This window comes from Fusarium flagelliforme (genome assembly GCF_020744385.1).
Source record: "Fusarium flagelliforme strain FIESC 12 MPI-CAGE-AA-0113 chromosome Unknown B0J16scaffold_5, whole genome shotgun sequence".
Lineage (NCBI taxonomy): Eukaryota > Fungi > Ascomycota > Sordariomycetes > Hypocreales > Nectriaceae > Fusarium > Fusarium flagelliforme.
Genome location: NW_025763507.1, coordinates 2,905,620 through 2,928,414, shown reverse-complemented (window position 1 = coordinate 2,928,414; position 22,795 = coordinate 2,905,620). Strand labels below are relative to the sequence as shown.

The following is a 22,795-nucleotide window of genomic DNA, read 5'->3' as shown; positions in this document are numbered from 1 at the left end:
ATGTCAAAGTCGTGATGCTTGGCTGTGGTGTTTACACAATCATCTAATCAGATCTGAACATGCCCAACCAACCCTTCACAAAAATTACGTCGGCCGTTATCGCTTCCCATTTTCATTATGATGACGATATCCACCCTCTGCATGAACGAGAACTTCAACACAGTGTGCCATTCTTCATGGGACCCTCCACAATTAGTGAAACATCCGATGCACCCTCATTTCGGTAGCACAGTACCAAGTGGGCAGCTGATGATCTGATAAGATTACGGCTTGGTCTCTACCCTAGCTCGAAGCCGAATGCAACCCCAAATTCGTTACGTATTTTTACGCCGATCCCAGCGGCCGACCCTCTATAACGAGCACTGTACGGTACGGTGCAACCCATACAGGTGCTTGGACTACTGTAGCAGTGTCTCACTCATCAAGTCAACACCCACAAGCCATGCTACGTCATGACACATAAGAACAAGTTATCAATCAATCCTTTTATCAATCGATTCATGATCTGCATAACAATTCACTATAGTACCGCAGCTAAACGAAATGCGCCTCCTGGAAAAATCGCTCACGCTGCAGTGCAAACAGCATAGCCGTCTTGTGCGGCAGATGGAATCTCTTCTTCCTCTCCTGCGGCAAAAACCTGTCCTGGATCTGCACGTGGTTCAAATCATACTCGGGCTCCGCAATGACCTGTTTAGTACGCGGATCCCTCAGGAAGCAGCAGTGCTTGATTGACGTTGCCACGGCCTGGTACCGTTTGCCCCCGCGGAAACGCTCCTCTCCCACGATGATGTGGCTATTTTGGTCGTGCTCGCCCACTGTAATGTTGCAGCCTGCTCGGTAGAAGCATGCAGCGTTGTCCTCCAATGCCCACCCGATTTCGGTATATCCTGCTAGTTCTCCATCCCATTCGAAGACGCACGACATTGTGTGCGGGTCAGCGAGTTGGGAGGCGAGATAATTGCGGTGATGTTCGTCGGGACCGCGCTCTTTCCAGGCTTTGTTGACGCGGTCCGAGTTTTGCCAGGTCTTGTAGGCTGTGAAGTGCTCGGGGTTAGACGCGTCGATGTGACGGATTGAGAGCTGTTGACCAAGCTCTACAATGAAGCGAGAGTAAATGAGCGTGCCGGGCGTAGGCTTGGGCGGTCGCTGGGGATGAACGGTGCAGACGTTTCCTTTGCGGGTGAAGCCCATCTGGTTCGCGAAAACGCCCATGGTGCCATTGAAGCCGGGGAAGTTTGTCACTTCAGGCCGCGATTGAAGCCAGTGCAATGAGTCTGGTGCTCCAGCGCCTTGCCAGAAGGTGTCGTGAGACAGCCAGTAAACAGTTTCGCGGGGTGTAGATGCGGATGAGTAAGGTGACAGAACACCCAGACCAGTGCTTCTGATGTAATCGCCGATTTTCTGACTGTCGACCGAGATGGCGATCAAGTCATCGTCCTGGTGCTCGGGGTGAAGCCACAGCGCATAAACAGAGGCCCAAGCCAACGCCAAATCGCCATGTTCACCATGCGACGCGAAAGGCGAGTGAGGATCATTGACTTCAGCATTGAATATCTCAAGCTCAAAGACGGGACCGGATTGCGCTCTATCATCATTGATCATGGGCGGGGATGTTCTGGTCTCTCGTCCGTCGGTTGACCATCGCGCTAGGGTAGCTTCGCCAGATCCGACGAGGTAGTCATTGCCAGAGTTGGCAATCCATATGTTTGTTCGGCCATCGGGGAGTCTGAAGGAGGTTTCTTTGGTGGTTTGCCAGTGCTCTTTTGGTGGCGTTGGGTTGCGTGGGGGAGCGACGTCAATTGGGCCTGGTGCCATTGTGGGCGATCTAGCAGCTGTTAGACATGGCAAGCATTAAAGAACAACAGCATAACTTACAAAAATAATAGATAGAGGGTAAATAAAATAATACAGAGGCCAAGTCTTTTAATCACTTCAATAACAGAATCGCAATGGCCAAGATGCGACACAGCTCGGTAGTTATACTACATGTAATGCGCATTCCCTTCGCTCTGTTTGGTCAACCTCAATGATCATCAGCGATTAATCCACCTTGCATCCCCCAACCTCAGATCCTCTACCGAGTCTACAGTAAGACATGCCCCAGATCATGAAGCCCAGGGTCAAAGCCATGGAATGCTCACTGACGTTTCGATGAAACCTTTGACGGAATTCCGAGTCCGTTGTTGCGCCGCTGATCAATCCTCCAAGCACATGGTAGCAAGCATGATCGGAGTCAGAAACCGACCTGCGTCTCATTCCCTGAATTATCAGATCCTAAAGAGACCAAATAAATGGATCAGTCCTTAACAAGTTTATTATCATGTTTATTATTGTACCCTAGAGCTTACGAGACATCCACCTTCCTATCCCACCCTTTCCCAGGCAAAACGTCATATTCTTACTAAATTTTATGCTTGTTTTTCACCGTCTGAAGCATAAAATTAAAAATCTCCAGGGATCGGCCCTCTCTAGCGCACAAAAGTGCCGGCCGTAGGCCCGGTTCAGTAGAGCCTGACCGTAAGCTTAAACCGCTCGTATTCCGCCCACTGTGAGGATCCGCACCGTAACATTAGGGCCGGGATCTGCACACCAAGTACCGACCCGCACAGTGAGGAAGTTCAAGGGATGTGCGTTCCGAATACGGACGTCTTTGCAGGGACCCGATCTAATCTTTGTCTCCTGGATCTTGATCAAGGGAGAGAGAACACCAAGACTTGTGCTCTAGCCTGGCAGCACTTGTTTTGAGACTCACCTCCAGCCATGGCGACCAACGATGGGAAGAGCTTCCCTCCGAGGAAATGGTACAGAAGAGTCCCTCTTCTATCCACAACGCCAATACAGCAGCGTCTCACTGCACCCAAATCTTCACCGTCACCAGCGAATATTGAAGATCAGAACAATGCACACGACAAACTTCCTCTTCCTGAAACACAAGCCAATTGGCTGTCAATCTTGACATTCAATTGGCTAGGTCGTCTTTTACGGACAGGCTATACTCGACCTCTCCAAACAGATGATTTGTATGATATGCCCAACCACCGATTGGTAGAAGATCATGCGAATCGTCTTGAAGAGGCTTGGTCTACGAGACTTGCCACAAATCGTGGAAAAAAGCCAGCAAAATGGCGACCTTTCTGGGCAAGAAAAACAACCGACACCACTGTCTTGACATTAGCCCTCAACGATGTCTGCTTCAAGTGGTTCTGGCTAGGAGGCATCTTCAAACTCGCCGGTGATCTCTCTCAGATCCTCTCACCACTTCTCATTCGCTTCCTCATCGGTACTTTATCAGACCCTTCACAACAAGCCCTCCGCTCAGGCTTTGGCTACGCAGTCGGACTTTTTCTACTTTTAGTCTTCTCAGTCACATCCAATGTCCACGGCTTCTACCGGTCTTACACCACCGGCGTTCTTTTGCGAGGTGCTCTTATGCATGTTATCTATCGCCGAGCAACAACGCAGCTCAGTGAACGCGCGAAACTCAAACATGGACTCGGCACTGGCAAGCTTATGAGTCTTATCAGCGCCGACGTCACGCGTGTGGACTTTTGCTGTGGTTATTTTCATGTTGCTTGGACGAGTATCTTTCAGATGCTACTCTGCCTCGCTTTGACAATCTGGACTATGGGATACAGCGCTTTGCCCGGCTTTGGATTGCTCGCTCTGCTGTATCCTCTTCAGTCATTTATGATGCGCAAACTTCTTCTTCTTCGCAGGGGAAGCATGCCCTTCACGGATGCACGCGTTAAGGCTGTGGTGGAAGCAGTCGCTGCGATTCGTCTAGTCAAGACAAACGCCTACGAGGAGAGTCTACTGTCAAAGATTGGCAAGTTGAGATCTGATGAAGTGGTTTATATCCGCAAGAGGATGCTTCTGAGGGCCTTCAACACCGCTATCTCTTATACAGCCCCCACATTAGCTTCGGTTGTGGCCATCGTCTGTTATGGTGCAACGGCTGAGAATGGCATGGATGCTGGTGTCGTGTTCTCAGGACTTGCATATTTCATGCTGCTGAGAACACCACTTATGGCTCTTCCTACTGCTCTCTCTGCTGTGGCTGATGCCAGGGCTGCTCTTGAACGCTTGGCCATGTTCATGCTTGCTTCTGATGTGTCTGATACCGAGAAGTCGGATCCTCAGTCGGATATTGGTTACTCCTCTGAATTTGAGCCCGATACTGTCATTCGCGTTGAGGATGCCACCTTTGCTTATCACGACGATGAGCAGCTACTAGCTGAGGACGAGGAGAAGCAAAGCGCCTCCACCAGCCAACGCTTATGCTTGGACTCATTCCAAGTCAAGCGCAATCAATTAGTCTGCATCGTCGGAGCAGTGGCATCAGGAAAATCATCCGTCCTGAAAGCCCTTCTCGGCGATCTTCACCTTGTCCAAGCAAGATCCTTTCACCTTGGTCTCTCCAAATCCTCATCCCAAATCGCCTTCGCACCCCAAAGCGCATGGCTTCTCAGCGAGACCGTCCGTGAGAATATCGTGTTCGGTAGACCCTTCGATCACGCATGGTACAACGAAGTCCTCACAAGATGTTGTCTCCATCCTGATCTGAAGGTCCTTCCCGACGGTGACATGACAGTGGTTGGCGAGAACGGTGTTTCACTATCTGGTGGCCAGAAGCAACGTATCAGTCTTGCTAGAGCTATTTACGGTCGAAGCTCACTTTTGTTTCTTGACGATTGTTTCTCCGCTCTGGACGCTCATGTCGGCGCTCGCGTGTTCGACATGGTCGTCAACCAGGCGCGGAGAAACGGTGAGGGAACAATCGTGTTGGTCACTCATTCTATTCGATTTGCTAGGCAGGCTGATCAGATCGTGTATATGGAGAAGGGTCGGATCGTAGAGCAGGGTTCTTATGAACAGCTTCAAGGTCAGAATGGTGCTTTTGTGGAGTTTGCTGGATCTACACCACTGCTTGAAGACTCGGATTCCGAGACGGCCAGCAGCAGTGTCTCCGAACAAGCTGTCGATGAGCCTACAGAGAAAGAATCGTCTGAATCAAAGACTGAAAAGAAGCCTTCTGAGACGCGCGGAAAGGAAGTTATGCAGTCAGAAGAACGAGTCGTAGGATCCGTCAGTGGCAGAACATACATTCGTTACGCCCAGTTCGGCAATGCGTTCCTGACTGTACCTCTCCTGATACTGTCTATCGCGATCTACCAAGGAACCAGCATCGTCTCACCACTCTGGCTAAGCTGGTGGCAGAAGACGCAGTACACATCCATCTCCGAAGATGCATATATGGGTGGCTACGCAGCTTTTGGAGCAGGTCAATCTATTGGTCTTTTCTGTATGAGTGCGACGTTTGCCCTGTTCTGCTTCTGGTGTTCGAACAAGCTTCATCAGGCCTCTCTGTCCAAGGTCTTGCTTGCGCCTGTGGCTTTCTTTGATACGACGCCTCAGGGAAGAATCACCCATCGCTTCAGTAAAGATGTTGATGCTGTTGATAACGTAGTCGGCGAGACTTTGCGACTCTTCATCTCTACGTTCGTCCAGGTCTTGGGCACGATTATCGTCGTGAGCATCATCGTTCCAGCATTCTTAGCCATCGCGTTTGCTTTATTACTTGTCTACACGTGGACGGGAATGTACTATCGTCCTTCGTCGCGAGAACTTCGCCGACTGAACAATCTTCTTCGAAGTCGCATCTACGAGCACTTCGGCGAGTCTTTGTCAGGTCTTCCCACTCTCAAGGCCTTTGGCGCAGTGCCTCGTTTCGTTGACGATAACGCGCGCAAGATCGACACGGAGAACACAGCATACTGGCTCTCCGTTGCTTGTCAACGTTGGCTCAATCTCCGTCTCGATCTTTGCGGTGCAACCCTGGTTCTAGCAGCAGGACTCCTCGTCGTTGGTCTCCGCGGCACTATCGATCCATCCTCTGGTGGTGTAGTTTTGTCATACATCGTCACAGCGCAGGCAGTCTTTGGAAACATGATTCGTCAGAGCGCGGAAATCGAGAATAACATGAACTCGGTGGAGAGAATGCTTCATTATGCTTACAATATTGAGCAAGAGCCGGAGCATCGGGTTGACAAAGTGGATAAGGAGTTGGAGAGGCAGCAGTGGCCAAGTGCCGGGCGTGTTGAGTTCCAGGAGTTTACTCTTAGCCACCGGCCCGGCTTGGAGCCAGCCTTGAAGGATATCAATCTGGATATTAAGGCTGGCGAGAAGGTTGGAGTTGTTGGCCGTACTGGTGCTGGCAAGACAACCTGTAAGTGCACGCGTTAACCGCCTTGAGTGGCAGCTAGCTAACGTTTTACCAGTGATATCTGCTCTCCTCCGAATCACCGAGCCCACCAACGGCCGAATCCTCATCGACGGCGTCGACATCCACAAGATCGGTCTCCATCTCCTTCGATCTAATCTATCAGTCATTAGCCAAGACGCTGTGTTGTTAGCCGGCACAATCCGCTATAACCTCGATCCTTTCCAGCAATACGACGACGAGTGGCTTCAACAATGCTTGAACCGCGTTGGTTTGACATCGGCCGAACAATACAAGGATGCCGAGAAGCATGACTCTGACTCCAGCGACGGACCCAGTCTGAACCTGGACTCCGAAGTCAAGGAGAACGGCTCCAATATTTCTCAAGGTCAACGCTCTTTGATTTCCATCGCCCGTGCTCTCGTGCGTCGCTCACGAATTGTTATTCTTGACGAGGCGACAGCTTCAATTGACGGCAGGGCCGATGCGAAGCTCCAAGCGATGCTGAACGAGGTCATGGGTGACGCGACTGTCCTTACAGTGGCCCACCGACTTGATACTATTGTTGCTACGTGCGACAAGGTAATTGTCATGGATGCTGGACGTGTAGTCGAGTTTTCTACTGTCTCGGAGCTATATGCCAAGTCGGATAGTGTATTTAGATCTTTGTGTGATGCAGCAAAGATTTCTATCTGAGCATTGTATTTTTAGAACGGTTACTTCATATTACATTTAATTTTAGATAGAATTCTGTTTGATGCAACGTTCTTCCGCATTAATTCATGATCGGTATGTCTGTGCGATAACGGAGCGATGAGATTGATAAGTCCTTCATCATCGACGCCAAGATCGACACTGTAATGTCGTGCAACATTAGCCGATGAACCTTGTGCAGCTGGTTTTCACGAGCCAACACCTCGGGAGTCCGCGGGTCGGGTGGTAAAGATCGTCGACGCAAGAGAAACCAAGCTTGGAGGTAGCCAAGTCAACTCTGTAGTAGGAATAAGAAGCGGCTCGGGCGGAGAGGCGAAACACCTTATTTCACTTTAGACCAGCTTTAGCTAGCTATGGCAGCTATGGTTAGTTGGGCTGGCTGGGTAGATCCTTGGCTTTCTGCTTATGTCTCAGTCACGAGCCCAACGAATGTGTCACTGATTCTAAATCCATCCTGAAAATTTTTGCCTCCCTTGCAAGCCTCCCACGCGTGCAAGTGCCACGTTCGGACGATTTACCTCATATCAATCTGATTTTCCAGGATCAAACAGTTGCATTGAAAGGCCTCCACAGTCCGTTGTACTGTCACATTGTACTGTCCCCTCTACTCTCAACAGGGATATGATCTTCACCGACGTCCCACTTCCAAGCCGATCCCTACCCATCTGGATCATCTGATTAGATGGAAGTATGTGATAATCTTGGCTTCATGCAGCAGTCGAACCAACAGATCAGATAATCTTTTGGAACGAAAAAACCACGCATGTTGATCCCCGACTAAGGTCACGCCAAACCTTTGCACCCTGGACTTGGCTTTTTCCACAGACCCGAGGGACCCTGTATCTTCTTCTTTTTTCGGCCACTTAGCTTGGCATAGCTGTTGGCTGTGTCTCTTTTCTCTTTTTTTCTCGGTCTTGTAGGGGGCGAACAGAACCAACAGCTTTTATCTGCAAATAGTAAAGAAAAAAGTCAGGCCAGAAGTGAGACTACCGATGCACCTAGAAGAGTTTTTCTTGCCCCTTTCCAACCTGTCTTAGAATTCTTTCTCTTATTTCTATTCCATGCACCGCCGATCTTTTGTCTAGAGCACCCAGCTCAGGTCAATTCAATCGCATCGCATCGCCAAAATGTCCGCGCCCAACAACCCCTCGGGTCCAGAGTCGCAGACTCCCCCGCAAAACAACGAAATGTTCGAACTCAACGAGAAGAAAGATTACGATACTTCCAACGCTCCCGTATCCGACGATGAACACAAGGAAATTGGTGTTGGCAGAGTTGAGGCCTTTAACAAGGTCCTCTACCAATCTGGCAAGAAGGGCAAGATCTTGCTCTGGCTGCTAGGTGTCTCAATTGGCTTGACCATGTTCGCCTACGCGCTGGACATGGGCATCACCACCACCATTTTCGGTACGCTGGCGGCTTCTACCTTTGGTGTTCACAGTCAGCTTGGTACTGTCAACACAGCTGGTCAGATTATTCGCGCTATTAGCAAGCCTTTCATTGGAAAGTTGTCGGATATCACATCGCGACCTACGACCTACGTTGTCGTGCTTGTCTTTTACGCTGTAGGCTTTGCTGTCGCTGCGAGCGCCAATGGCTTTACCTCGTATGTCATCGGTATCTGCTTCACGTCCGTTGGCAAGTCCGGTCTCGATCTTCTCAGCGATATCATCGTCGCTGATTTGACACCCTTGGAATGGCGTGGTTTCTTCGGCGCATGTCTCTCTCTGCCATTCATCGTCACTGTCCCTGTTAATGGCTTCATCGCCGAGGGCTTCTATGACAACTGGCGATGGGGTCTTGGCATGTTCTCCATCATCGTCCCTGCTCTTCTCCTCCCTGCCATCTTTACTCTCTACACCATGCAGCGTCGTGGCGAGAAGGCCGGCATGGTCACCATGGCAGACTCCAAGGATGTGCGAACTGGTCGCTCTGAGGCTACGCCTAAGAACTTGACCTACTGGGCCAAGCTTGCGTACCGCGGTATGATTGACGTCGACATCGTTGGTCTTATCCTTCTCGGTTTCGCCTTTTCGCTCATTCTTCTGCCAATCACTCTGGCTAAGAGCGCCAAGGGTGGATGGAACAACCCCAACATGATCGCTATGATTGTCGTTGGCTTCGTCATTCTCATTCTGTTTGGTCTTTACGAATACTACCTTGCTCCCAAGCCCATGATGACCAAGCGCATTCTCAAGAACAGAGCTTTCATCGCGGGTGTCATCATCCACATCTTCAACCAGATGGCTTCTTCCGTGCGCAACACCTACTTCTCATCCTACATCCTCATCATCAAGGAGTGGACAACCTACCAGTGGACCATCTTCCTTGGTATCACCACCATGGGTCTCTGCCTGGTCGGTCCCATTGTCGGTCTTATCCACCGTGTCTCTCATCGCTACAAGGGTCTCATGATCTTTGGTGCCGCAGCCAGGATCCTTGGTTACGGTCTTCTCATCAGCCCCAACGGTATGATGACTCAAGACACTGCTCGTCTCGTTGCAGCCCAGCTCATCTTCTGTCTTTCATCCCTCAACGTCGTTGGTGTCCGAGTCGGTGTTCAGGCTTCCGTTCCTCACGACGACGTCGCCTCGCTCATTTCCATCATTACTCTCTGGTCTACCCTTGGCTCTAGTATCGGTAGCGCCATCGCCACCAGCATCTGGACCGAGGAGATGGTTGACCAGATGCACGTCGAGATGCCCAACGTTGATGACAAGACTATCGCCACGATCTATGGTAATATCAAGACCCTCAAGACTTACGAGTTCTTCGACCCTATCCGTCAAGGGTCCATCCGCGCTTACTCTATCGTCAACGGCCATATCACCATCCTCGCCATTGTCCTGTCATGCATTCCTCTCATCGCCTCTTTGTTCATGCCCAACTTTTATCTTGGCAAGCAGCAGAATGCTGTCAACAACAAGGGTCTCGATGGCGAGGTTGTTGATGTTCCTCAGAACAGTACTGCGGCTGAGAACACTACTGAGACAAAGCCTGCAACTTTCACGCAGAAGCTAGCTGCCTTGTACCGCAAGTAGATGGTCTCCATGACACCTTTGTGACACTTGCATGACGTCAGTATGGCCCGTCTCACAACAGCCATTAATCGGAGTGCTTCAATTACACCCAGCTTCAACCTAATGTACATAGTAGTGCTCAAACTATAGCTCAAGTAAAATCTACCTTAATATATGACTGGCCGCCAGGCGCGACACCAAAGCCAGATAACGTTGTCTTCAACCTACGAAATCCTTCCCTTTTTGTGAAACAGTATTTCACATCGCTATTAAAATGATGTTATTACTCGAGGCTTCAATTATACCTGCCAAGCCTGTCCTAGCCAATCCAGTCCAGAAAAATCAAGTGAATCCCCGGATGACTATTCCCCCACGTGATGATAATGACCCACAACGTTTAGCGCATTATCTGATCATCTGATAATAACGCTCCCAAGATAACGATCTTTCAACATCTCAGGATCGCACCTAGATACACCATCAGTTACCCAGAATGCAACACTGGAAGTTGAGTAAATCAGCATGGCTCCTAAACTTAATCCTCTTCACCGCTGCATCAAACGCGTCGTCAGCCGACCCCAAGCTATGCGGTAAAGCGTGTCGCCAAACATTTCGAACTCTGAAGTTTGCCGATGCGCCTGAGGGTGCATTCTTTGCAAGGCAGGAATGTACCAGCCGGTTATATCAGACTTCACTGCACCTCTGCTGGGATTTTCATTGCCGTGAGGATGTTTGGGTCGCTGAGGCAAGGGCTATGAACCAGACATGTCAGCACATGTACGACTCATATCTCACTCAACACGATATAATCGACGGAATCACAGATGGCGAGAGGGCCCAGATAGTCAAGTTCAATGCGACAGATCCTGGCCGTACACATCGATACGATAAACCCATGCTACCAACCACAGCTTACTTTGATATCTGGATTAGAACACTGGTTCGTACTCTGTACTTAACACGAGAACCGTATCACTGAGAAACTCTAGGCTGCACATGATTATATATGGGACTACCACTACTACTATGGCTGGGCAATGGGGATCTTCTGGGCAGTAGTGATCGCCGTAGGTATGGCGAACCAAGCGCTCACGCGACTACATACTATGCATGGTCGACACAGTGTATGGCTTAAGCGCAATATTCTCATTCCAGCCACATTTGGGCGGCGATGCGTCCAGGACTTTGGAGGCTGGGGCACTTTGCCTCCACGAATTCAAACACTAACACTGTCGCTGTTCGTGATACTGAATATAGTATGCTCGGTCCATGGGTACGAGGTATTCGAAGGCTATGGATAGTAAGTCCTTCTCTAAGAGTCCTTGATGCTTGAACTATTACTGATAAGGCCGCAGCTATCCGTCCGTATGGCTTCAAGTCATCCGTCATGTCTCTGACAGAACAGGCATCATCTCATTCGCTAACTTCCCACTGATCTGGTTGTTCGGCATGCGGAATAATATTGTTATATGGCTAACCGGCTGGGACTTTAAAACGTATAACAATTTCCATCGCTGGGTTGCCAGGATAGCGACTGTTCAGGCTTTGGTCCATTCTATCGGGTATATCATCATTATCTTTCAGAGTAAGTGCACTTGACAAACAACTTGACGATTGTTACTAAAGACTTTAGGGGGCGGTTGGGAGTATTTCTGGAAGATCTCGAACTTGACCTTTTGGTGGACTGGTGAGCTGGTACGTTCCTCTCTGCCCACATTTATTCTTTTTGGCTAACCGCACGATAAGGCAACCATCTTCATATGTTTGCTTGTCGGTCTATCATTCTTCTACGTGCGCCGTATGCAGTACGAGTTCTTCCTCATCTCGCATATTATTCTGTCAGTTTTGGTCCTCGTCACAATGCTCAGGTAAGTCACATCGCAACAGCTAGTCTTTAATCCAAAATATCACTAATTGACACTGTCAAGCCACGTTTCGATCTTCAGAGGTGCCTACGACCCTCTCGTATGGATTCCTGTCTTGATATGGCTACTAGACAGAGTCATTCGTACAGCTCGAATATCCGCCTTTAATCCCAAGTTCTGGAAGACTAACGCTCAAATTACTTATAATGAGGACGCACATATGATCCGAGTCACTGTCCCAGTATCATCAAGTCTTTACAAGGTCGAGCCAGGAACATTTTACTATCTCATGGTTCTCAACAAATGGAACTTCTGGGAGAGCCACCCATTCACGGTCGCGTGGATCTCAAAGTCTGAGCAACATGCCACACCAGAGCAAATTCCACTACTAGGCCACCTCACTGACGAAGTCGGTCCTGAAGCTGAGAAGAGGCAATGGGAGGTGACGTTCCTCATTCGACCATACGACAGCTTCACTTCAAGACTTAAGAGATATGCGGAGCAACAGCAGCCAAAGCCAGCCAAAGTTCGAGTAGCCATTGATGGACCCTATGGAAAGACATTGCCTTTGGAACGTTTCGACAAGGTTCTCTTCATCGTTGGTGGCAGTGGCATTGCGGTTCCACTCTCATACATGCACAAACTTACGACCGGTACTGGACCGAGGCTGATCGAAATCCACTGGGCAGTACGACAAACTGCTCTTGCTGTGGATGTCCTCAGTCAAGAATTGAGCTGTGTTCTTGGGAAAGAGCAGGTCAAGGTGTGTATCTACGTGACTGGCGCCAGCAATGCGGGACCTCTCGATACAACTCCTTGCCACCTTGCTGAGTGGAAGGATGGTCGACTCAACGTCGAGGGTATCATAGACAATGTGCTGGACATGGGTGATCAAGGCAGTCTTGCCGTTGTTACAAGTGGTCCCGCCAGGATGGCGGATGAGAGCCGGAGCGCTGTGGCTGATCGGACGACCCATTGGTTGCCTCGTATAGAGTACTTTGAAGAGAGCTTTCAGTGGTAGACAGATTGAGATAGATCACATATAGTGGATACAGATAGATGAGACTTGGTCAACAATCAACATCGCCACGTGCATTTCAATGCAATCTCACCCGAGATCCGGTCCTGGCTCCTGCATGTGCATCTCTTACAACTGTTCGAGAAGTCTTCTGCTGCCGCGTCTCGGACTCCGACGTATCGCGTCAGTAACCGAACTTGCATGACATGTCCATGATATCGGGACGAAGCGGAGTGACAGGAATTTCGTCTGATCCTATCCCTGCCTCATCCATGGGTTCTTTCACCGGTGTCCTAGTTCTATCGTATTGCATGACTGCCACCGGCAGTGGATACGGGCGACTTTAGAATCCACTGTGATCCCAGAAAGGCCGAAAAGGAGCCAGCGTGGGGGCAAGGACGGAAAATTAGGTCACCATGCTTAGATGTGACAGTGTCAATATGATAGCCTCGACTGTGAGTCCTTGGTCAGTAAGGATCATCTCGCAAGGGTGAATTTTTATCTTATCAGATGCTCATGAAGTTTTTTATCGCCGGAGACGTGACCGTACCCGGTCTGGATCATCGCGGTTCGATGTCACCCTCTACCGGTGAAATGCCTAGCAAAAGATCTGATAAGCATTGACAGACATGCAGAAAATTCTCGAACAGGTTTTATCAGATCAAACTTGAGCCCATTCTCAACATCCTTGCTTCCAGCGCCGCCACGGCAGACGCTGGCAGCCCGATATCGCTTCTCTGATCGCCTTCAGTCGGTGATCTGTCATGTGGCTCTACAATAGATGGATGGCCTTTTAGTGGCACTCCGATGCGACTAGCAAGGGTTGTTCTGCGAAGCTTTGCTGTTAATTCTCAGCCATCAAGGTTGTTGTTTGCCTACTAAAATGAGTCAAGGTTCGCCCCAACGTTTGTGATCAAGGAATTTCTAATTCAAGTTGCGCAGGGTCACACACAACCAATACAATCCAATATTGAGACCTTCACTCTTATATCCCAGCCTAGAGGGTTTATAACTGTACTCAGGCCTGGATCATTAGGGGAATCTTATTCACAGCTGTATACAAACACGGTTCGACCTGTCTCTCTGTTCATCACTGCTGATCTTCCAGGGTGTGTAGCTTAAACTTGTATTGTGTCTTCTATCTACAATAGCTGTTTCTGAGTCGGACGTCCTTTTGACGTGAAATAAGTAATGTGACTTGGTTGATCTCCAAAGAATATTGATGCGAAGTTCATATGAACAGAAGAAGAAGCGAAGAAAGAATCCGTGTGACATAGATAGTTTGTTTCACTTCTGGAGTCCCTTTGTATCTGTTCTTTGGCCGATCTTTACGAGTTCTCAGACCAGCAGCTAACCGCGCGATAGGCTGCAGCTGTGCCCTGGCATGAACTTCTTACTATCTTACCATCCTCAATGTATTCTCATAGCCCGAAGTACCGTAAACATTCTTTTCCATATCGATAAGAGTGTCGACATGACCCGGCACCCAGCGAAGTGCAAACCATCTCTGAAAGAGTTCTGATTTCAAGAGGCTTTGCAAGGATCTCTGAATCCCATCGCTACTTATAGCAACCCAACCCAAAATGCTGTCTTCCGAATATCTTGGGATGCGATTGTCGAATGAATAGTAGAGAGAGTCCAAATGATCCACATCACTCCGACGCGTGATCTTGAAGGGGTGAGGGAGCTCCCCAGACATCCACTGGTTTTTGTGGTTCCGGATAACCGCATGTTCGAAATCAAGATTGCCATAGGTATTGGGAGGGAAGGTAACAATAGCCAGTGCATCCTGCAGCATCCGGTCGGTAAATTCTCGTTTGTAGAATGTACGTCGAATGTACATCTCGTTATCGGTGTATGTTTCGAGCATACATGGGGACGCTGCCTTGATAGAAGTGAGGTTATGTCTAGTGCCGAGGTATGCAAGAATCTCGATTCGAAGTTCCACCGGTAACGTAAGGAAGGTGTCCTTCAGCTTGTTTCTAGTCGTGGCTTCTGACATGTTGAGCTGTGACATGGAGGTAATGATGAAAGACATTGTAGACATGTGTCAGAAGAAAAAACGAGAAAGGGCCACCAGGACGAAATATATAAGAAGGCCTTCATGCTAAGCTTTGTACCGCGCAGGTTTAAGGTTAATAGTATACATCGAGAGAATGCACGCAAACTAATAACCACATATATAGACTTCACAATACTGAGATAATAGAAAGGTTATCCTCTAGATCTTATAACGCATTAATAGAGTTGCCTGGATACTAAGCTGAGCTGGCATAAAGTGCCTCAATCATTTGATCTTCTAGGTCTCGGCGGCCAATTCTTCCAATTGCCCTGACCATTTCTCAACTCCTTGTGAGAACTCAATGATCTTTAACACGAGCACCGATAAGTCTATTTACCCTTATTGTGTGGTGAAGTCGAGTTTCACTCATCCCGCAAAGGTTGCAGTCAGGCTCTCAACGCTTGAGCAAAACTCTAAGACGATGGCGTAACTAGACTTTGGACGTAACAAGAGTCTTGTGATAGGACCAAAAGTGACAACACTGATTAGACGAAAGATGGTGTTTTTCTTTTTAGACTTTTGTTGGGCCAGTTTTGTTGAACCTTACGCGATTAACTCCCTCAATATCGATATAGGTACTGATACACCTCCTTCATCATCACGGCCAAGTTATATCATGCGAGCTAAGTCATGTTGGTCGAAGGCTGGAATGGTGCCACGACCATTTCTCAAAGTAGGAATTGTCTTGGGTCAAGCCAAGGTAATGGAATAGGTTGTTAACGACGAAGAGGAAAGACTATACATACACAAAACATGACGGAAGAGACGATAAAGCATAATGCTGACCAATTATGGGTAACGACTCATCCAATAAATTAGCTTCTTATTGCTAGACTACAACTATATCGGCTCACTACAAGCTCTTAGATCTTGGAAACGTGCTCGCCAGCCTCGTGCTCAGCAGTCAACTTCTCATCGATTCTCTCAGCCCTGCGAGCCAAGTCGGCCTGGTAATCGGCAGTGTACTGGCTCTTGTCGACTGAAGGAATGAACCAAGGAGCGTTGGTGAAGAGATAGTTCATCTCCTCCAGAGGAAGCTGCTTGGTTTCGGGAATGAAAGCCCAGACGCAAAGAGCGTTGGTGAAGTTGCAGATGATAAAGACGAGGTAGTACTTCCATTTGATGGATTCCATGGCAATACCGGTGACCTGTCCGATCATGGTGTTGAAAGCGAAAGAGGTCATGGTCGCGAGGGAGACACCCTTGGCACGAGTGCGGGTATCGAAGATCTCGGCGGGGATGATCCAGGATAGAGGTCCGCAAGTAGCTGAGAAGGAGAAGTTGTAGGCCCAAGTAACAATGATGAAACCCCAACCCTGAGCAGCACTACCGGAGCCGGGAGGGTAGACAACCAGCATGATAGTAGCAATGATGAAGGTCAGGCAGTTGAACAGGTTACCCCAGATCAGAGTCCATCGACGACCGAAACGATCGATAAAGGCAATGCAAAGAGCTTGTGCGATAAGAGCAATGATGGAGTTGATGGCCTGGTACTTGAGAGCATCGGAAGCGCCAATTCCAGCCTGTTCGTAAATCTTAACGGAGTAGTACTGAATAGCAGAAACACCAGTCATCTGGATTGAGGCCTGGAGACCGCAAGCAATCAGAAGACGACGGAAGCAAGACATGTCTCGGAACAGCTCCATGTAGGACTTGGCCGAGTTGGCTTGCTCATCGGCGATACTTTCCTGAATCTGCTCGATCTCCGCTCTCACCCAAGCATCATCAACGTTTCCATTGGAGTGCAGGCGAGCAAGGGTATGTATGGCCTTTTCCTGCTTACCCTGGTCCATAAGCCAGCGAGGCGACTCGGGGAAGACAAAGATGAGCGAACCGAGGATGAGCGCGGGAATGCACTGGATACCGAGGGGGATTCGCCATTGTCGGTTGTCGGAGTAATTGTTGTATGTGCCCCAACCTGTCCAACTCGCGATGAGGGCACCGATGCCCAACATGAATTGCTGGAGAGCGGTAACTCGGCCTGTTAAACAGCGGGTCAGTTCATTTATGCTTATAAAATCGGGTACCGGAGCGGGGATGTTTTGTGGAGTTTTTTCGTACCTCGAATCGAAGGGTGAGCAATTTCGGCTTGGTAGAGAGGGATGATCATGGTGAGGAAACCGACACCGAGACCGGCGAGGAATCGACCAGCCATGAGGTATGAGATCTGAGGAGCTCCAGTTTGAAGACCGCCTCCGAGGAGGAAAATGATGGAACCGATCGTGATGGTCCATCGTCGACCAAGGTATTCAGCGGTGGGACCGGCAAAGCCAGCACCGAAGAAGGCTCCTCCGGTGAACAGAGCAACTACAGCACCACTGACATCGTTAGAACAATCTTAAGAGTCACGTTCAGCTAAGCTTACGTTTCGGGGGAGGCATCAGTCGTATTGAAAGTATCCTGGTACGACCCAGAGGCAATGACCTGGGCAATGACACCCAAATCATAACCAAAGAGCAGCGATCCAAAGGATGCAAACACTCCGACGAGGAATTGATAAACCTTGGGCTTCATGATGAGTTTGCCTTGCTTCAATTGATTAAAGATGGCAGACGGGGATTGAATGGGTCTGATCGACAACAGCGGGTTCCCTTCACTTTTAATACTTTTTTCTGCATTGTCTACTACCCCAGACTTTCGGCACAAGATGCTACCTGACTGGCATCATGGGTTTTTTTTCTTGCGCACCAATGGCAATCTTGGTAACAGGGAGAAATAGAGTGTGCGGCGCCCCATGGGGAAAGGAACAGTCCTTGCAACCTCGATTGCAAACGCGAGCAGAGACACGCTAGGATGCGCCAATTCTACAGCGCGTGACAAGCTCCATAGAAGCGCTTTTTGGTGATTGGAGCGCAAGAGGTAGGAATCGGTGCTGTTGGACGTGGCTTGAGATCAAATTCGGGGGAGACTACCGCAAAAAGATGATGAGGAATGCGGAGAAGGGGGAATTATCCACCAGTCGAGGACAAGGATGTTTACTTCGGGGTTAGATTCCTACTCGGTCAAAGTCTTGAGTCACTCTTTGATCCAACGGGCGGGGTTTCAGCTCGTTGGCTTTGACGCTATTCTGTTTGTGCTTACTTAGTCCGGGGAAGTTATTGGTCAGGAGCTTTTTCATGACTTTCACCGGGGAGACAAGACATGGGACAGCTTGGGAGTCATTCGGTTGGGTATGATCCGAGGTTCAAGACATGAGACGACTTGGCATGAGGAAAGCCCAGAAAATATCATGATGGAGGGTTTCATGGACAAGTTTGACAGTTGCTTGACGGCTGTAGGATAATGGCACGGAATCATTTCATTAAGCATAGCATGAATGTAGGAAAGCCGATAAGATTGGAGTTGGTCCCTGTCTGCAAGTGTTCCTGCCCAATCACAGCGGGTGTTTGAATGGAAAGTGGAGGTATCTTGCGAGTACCCCAGATCCGATGCAGCTTAAAATTGAGTTGGGATTTGGGTTATTAATTGTGGTTTTGATGGATGTCACTCGGCAATCAATTCCGAGAATCTAAACGACGAAGCACAATGATAGTAATTTGTCCAAATACCTCCAGATGAACAAGAGAGCGTCGAAGTACTATGCTGATACTAAACATACCACCTCCTGTCCCACACAGCGTATTTAACACGCCCAGCACACAAACTCTTATTCATGTATAGGGTAGGATCACGACCACGCTCTCGCTCGGCCGACGCGCGGGGATATTCCCAACAGGCTTGGCTTGCCCGGATATTATTTACCGATGTCTGGAACGTGCCATAATTGGGTATCACCAAGCTAACCATGCGGTCCACTGATAATTGTGCATAACCTCATGACTCCACGGATACGCGTATTGAGCCGCAAAGATGCGAGTTCTAGACTTGTAAGCTTACCAATTGCGCGACAATCGATCCAACTGATTGGCAGACAAAGTGCAAACATAATTCCGCGGTGAATCTTTCGCGTCAATTGCAAGCCCCTGGTCAATCAATCTCATGATCAATGTGGCGGAAGATAGAACGCGACAAACACGAAGAGTCATGGTTAGCTCCGCCGCTTTTCAGGTCAGGTCAGCATGTGATCAGCCCACTGTAATTGGTTTGATTGCCATTCTGGGTTAGACCTCTTGATTCGAGGTCGTTGACGTCACTCTCCGTGATTGGACCGGATCACGGTCGAGGGTTTGAGCACTCCAAATGACTGCACTCTACGGTATATATACGCGCGAACACGACAATGAGAATTAGACTATTGATTTGCTAGTCTTGTTCTTTGCTTTGAATTGGATCTAGACTTATGGTGTCCTCAGGCCGAGACTCTCACCTCGGCTCGGCCTACAGTCCTTCGATCCGACCAGTAAAGGATATAGAGGCTGATTGTCCCTCGAATTTATAAAGTCGAAAAGCCTCTTTTATTCCTGGAATTTTTAGCTGGGTGTTTCAATTATATATCTTCTCAACTTATCATCGCATCTTAGGGAGAATTGTTTGTATTGGCATAGCCCAGTCTGAAATAGGGTGAACATTTAACTTGAAAAGTCCTATCATGTTCTACAGTACAGAATTATTCCCAATAACCAGGCCGTAAAGTAAATAGTTAAAAAAGAAAGAATGGGGAATAAGTTAAAGAGTGAACATCACTTAGGAAATTATTGAGTAATGCGAATTGTCGTAGACACACTCGGCACACCCGCCGAGTTCATCACGAACAACATCCAATAACCCGGCAAAGCAACACCAGAGTCATTGGGAACAGTAAAAGAATAGCTATTTCTTCCACTGTTGGATAACGTGAGAGGAATACGGCGCTGATCAGTATTGACCGTATGCGTTGCCGTACCGTATCGGACCAAAGACGCCTTCTGGATGCTGCCGTCAGTTGTGATAGTCACTCTACCGCCAACCTTGACGCTCTTGGTAGAGGTGTTGGTGATCTTGGGACGCGTTGCAAGATTGCCGTTGTTATCGTACAGATAGTTTGGTGTAAAGATTTGCGCGTCAAAATGGTTCGTAGTGCAATCACCACAAAGACCACCACCACCGTTGAAAACCCTACCGTCGGGCAACAGTAGCGAAACACTGTGATAAACGCGCACAATGGAATTGGGCTGCTGTTTGTAGAAAGTGTCGTCTCCGGGGACATAAAGCTCTGGTGTAAGCTGGGGCGTCGAGTCTTCGAAGGGAATACCGCGCACTTGACCACCAGTAATGAATGTGCTTCCGTCGGGGAGGACAACAGAGGTGTGAAAAGTTCGGGGATACCAGAGACCATTACTAGCATAGACGGTGTTGGGGGTTGTTCCGGGCTCGCCGAGGGTGATGATGTGGGCGTCGGTTGTGGCGTCGGTATCCTGATAATCCTTCGCGCCGCCAAAGGTTAGGATCTTGCCCTGCACAGCATCGTACATAACGGCGTTTCCGCACATGGCATCCGTGGCAACCCCGCGGTTTGACTGACGTTTACCGGCTGATTTGACATCGCCATTACCGCTGGTGTAGTACCAGTTCATGGCAGTGCTAGGCCCGGCTTGGAAAACGGTTCCCTTCTTCCATCCGAAGATCCACGCGTGGTTATCGGAACGGTAGAGGCCTTGTCGGTCAGCCGTCAACATTGGGTTGACCTTGGCGCCGGAGAGTGAAGTCCATGTCTTGGAGGAGGGGTTGTAGATTTCTCCGTTCTTCTCGAAGATACCGCCGCTCCAGGAACCTCCAATGGTGAAGACGCGACCGTCTGATGTAGTGGCTGATGACTGATAGCCGCGTGCCACTTGCATATCAGGTCCTGGAATCCAGCTATCGCTGGAAGAGTCGTAAAGACTTGTCTTCTTAGCGTCGTTGCCACCCGTGACAACGATCTGACCAGTGCCGTCCATGGAAATACCTGGGCAGAACATGTCGTGCTTGGTGACAGTGACAGTGCGCTCGGAAATAACGTTGCTGGCTGGGTCCCAGGTAGAGGTCAAGGTGATACCGCCTGGGGACCCTCCAAAGGCGTCGTTACGGTAGGAAGAGAACACGACGACCTTGCCTGAAGTAGGCTCGACATATGCAGCCGCGGGAACAATAGGGAAGTCAAGAGTTGGGCCCCAACGTCCAAGACCCGCCTGAGGAGCGGAGTAGGAGTCAGCCTTGAAGACGTTAATCTCAGCGATGCTAGTCCAAGGCTGGCCCTTAGCTTCAGTCAGGGCGACGATGCGGACATAGCGAGCAGGGCGAGTCTCAAAGTTGGAATACTTGGTAGTGCTATCAGCATACCAAGTACCAGTCGCAACAGCGCTACCCCAGTTGCTTCCATCTGAGCTTAGAAAGACCTCATGCCGGCCGATCCAGCCATTGCTGCTTCCATCCTGTCGAGGCAGAACTGACAAACCATTGACGTTCTGGGTAGATCCCATGTCAATTGTATAAGTATGGGGGGGCTTTGGATCATTACCATTGCCCCATTGACTATGCCAGAAGGTGTTGCGGTCACCATCAATCGCTTTGTCACAGCCCTCTCCATTGTGGAAGCTGTCACAAGTGACGGACCATTTGTCGCGTGAGATGGTAGTTCCAATAGGCGCAGAAGCCCTGAGACTCAGGAACTGGACGGAGCCTTCGGGCTCTCCGGTTCCTGCAGACTTGTGGGATTTTGTGATAGCCACAGCATTGATGCTGGTGAAGCACAGCGCGAGTGTCAAAAGGTGCCTCATAGTGGCATGAATAACAGAAGATTAATGTACAGTAAAAGGAATGAATGACTTGAATGAAGTTGGTGATAACGATAAATCACAAGTGATATCTACAACTATTATATACACAGACTCATCACTCGATGGCCGATTAGTCCCCGCATGGCGATCATGTTTTATGTTTCAGCCTACCGCGGACCTACCGACAACTATCAGTTGAGGCAACTACCTCAAAGTTAAAATTGGAAATCCCCACGATTCCAATTGGTCAAGCTAGTCCCTGGCGTCGAAACGAAATGACCTCTTCGTATTTTCCTTCAGCCGCTCAGACGTAGAGGGCGGGACTAGCTTGGCATCACGAGAATGTCTGTCTGTGCACAGCTGAAAAAGACTGAGGGTGGTCCTTGCATACCCGCCCGTAGATCTGCAGGTACAAGTTTTAGAAGCAATTCACGATGTTGTGGGAGTATTTATTGGACGCCACCAGGTGATAGCGCGTGACTAGGTCAGATCATGGAGATTCGGAGCTGTGGCGTCATGAATTTAGCACCTTTAGTTACGATCATCTTGTGAGTTAGCTGGATCGATCATGAACGATTGCTTCTCTTGGAAATAGTACGAGTTAGTTTATGCTCCGTCGCAACTTGGTCTCCCTCTAACATGTCCGTTTAACACACCGGTACTTGCAACTACCGCGGACCGAAAAGCTTAGGGGATGATAATCTTAACGCCTCGTGGGTCTCCCGCAAAGAAGTCATGGCTGCATCCTTCAAAAGCTGGCTGCCTCTGACCAATGATCTAGACCATGCGAGTCAACTCCATTTTCCCTCGGCTGCATACAAGCCACTGATGCAACGGTCAGAACGGGTCAATCGGGGTCCAAGCCACAGCTCATTTCAGTATGCACATCGCTCAAGATACAATATTCACAAGTTGTTTTGACTCTCGGTTCTTCAATATGTTTCAGGAAACTTGGCGATATTCCCCAGCGTCGCACTATACCAGTTCTGTCTCAAATCGCCGCTGTAAATGAAATTTGAAACATAGCGCTATTACCGTTTAGTTTCCCCAAATTTCCTCCGCTTCGATGGTGGGATTTCGTCCGTCTTATTGTTGCCTTCGTCCGGGTTTCGGCCGAGTCACCATCTAAGTAAGAGTCATCATCTGAACTGCGGACGAAGAATGGTCGAACAGATTGGCTTCGTAGAGCTGACAAATTGCCAATCCTCCACGCGACAAT

General features: G+C 49.1%; 7 protein-coding genes across 7 annotated transcripts; 3 read left to right on the top strand and 4 right to left on the bottom strand.

Moving 5' to 3' along the window:
- Positions 1-415: 415 nt before the first annotated feature.
- Positions 416-1,922, bottom strand: B0J16DRAFT_307540 (acyl-CoA N-acyltransferase). Its single transcript, XM_046124830.1, has 2 exons — positions 1,879-1,922; positions 416-1,828 (listed from the first exon to the last, which is right to left on the bottom strand). The coding sequence occupies exon 2, from the start codon at positions 1,816-1,818 to the stop codon at positions 535-537; it is 1,284 nt and encodes a 427-aa protein (XP_045981668.1). The 5' UTR covers positions 1,819-1,828; positions 1,879-1,922; the 3' UTR covers positions 416-534.
- Positions 1,923-2,716: 794 nt separating this feature from the next.
- B0J16DRAFT_363776 (P-loop containing nucleoside triphosphate hydrolase protein) lies at positions 2,717-6,953 on the top strand. Its single transcript, XM_046129890.1, has 2 exons — positions 2,717-6,229; positions 6,282-6,953. The coding sequence occupies exons 1-2, from the start codon at positions 2,764-2,766 to the stop codon at positions 6,917-6,919; spliced, it is 4,104 nt and encodes a 1,367-aa protein (XP_045981667.1). The 5' UTR covers positions 2,717-2,763; the 3' UTR covers positions 6,920-6,953.
- An 872-nt stretch (positions 6,954-7,825) lies between these two features.
- Positions 7,826-10,173, top strand: B0J16DRAFT_345566 (major facilitator superfamily domain-containing protein). The gene has a single exon (XM_046128289.1). The coding sequence runs from the start codon at positions 8,065-8,067 to the stop codon at positions 9,976-9,978; it is 1,914 nt and encodes a 637-aa protein (XP_045981666.1). The 5' UTR covers positions 7,826-8,064; the 3' UTR covers positions 9,979-10,173.
- A 237-nt stretch (positions 10,174-10,410) lies between these two features.
- B0J16DRAFT_307532 (ferric reductase like transmembrane component-domain-containing protein) lies at positions 10,411-12,926 on the top strand. The gene is made up of 6 exons (XM_046124829.1): positions 10,411-10,897; positions 10,947-11,257; positions 11,313-11,542; positions 11,591-11,652; positions 11,704-11,825; positions 11,886-12,926. The coding sequence occupies exons 1-6, from the start codon at positions 10,451-10,453 to the stop codon at positions 12,841-12,843; spliced, it is 2,130 nt and encodes a 709-aa protein (XP_045981665.1). The 5' UTR covers positions 10,411-10,450; the 3' UTR covers positions 12,844-12,926.
- A 1,310-nt stretch (positions 12,927-14,236) lies between these two features.
- On the bottom strand, positions 14,237-14,878 carry B0J16DRAFT_401443 (uncharacterized protein; the record flags this gene model as incomplete). The annotated part of the gene is made up of 1 exon (XM_046132576.1): positions 14,237-14,878. One exon carries the CDS (start codon positions 14,876-14,878, stop codon positions 14,237-14,239), a length of 642 nt encoding a protein of 213 aa, XP_045981664.1.
- An 826-nt stretch (positions 14,879-15,704) lies between these two features.
- On the bottom strand, positions 15,705-17,705 carry B0J16DRAFT_163093 (general substrate transporter). The gene is made up of 3 exons (XM_046122245.1): positions 17,268-17,705; positions 16,964-17,220; positions 15,705-16,883 (listed from the first exon to the last, which is right to left on the bottom strand). Exons 1-3 carry the CDS (start codon positions 17,414-17,416, stop codon positions 15,766-15,768), a joined length of 1,524 nt encoding a protein of 507 aa, XP_045981663.1. The 5' UTR covers positions 17,417-17,705; the 3' UTR covers positions 15,705-15,765.
- A 1,393-nt stretch (positions 17,706-19,098) lies between these two features.
- Positions 19,099-21,968, bottom strand: B0J16DRAFT_345563 (galactose oxidase precursor). Its single transcript, XM_046128288.1, has one exon. The coding sequence runs from the start codon at positions 21,574-21,576 to the stop codon at positions 19,534-19,536; it is 2,043 nt and encodes a 680-aa protein (XP_045981662.1). The 5' UTR covers positions 21,577-21,968; the 3' UTR covers positions 19,099-19,533.
- Positions 21,969-22,795: the final 827 nt, after the last annotated feature.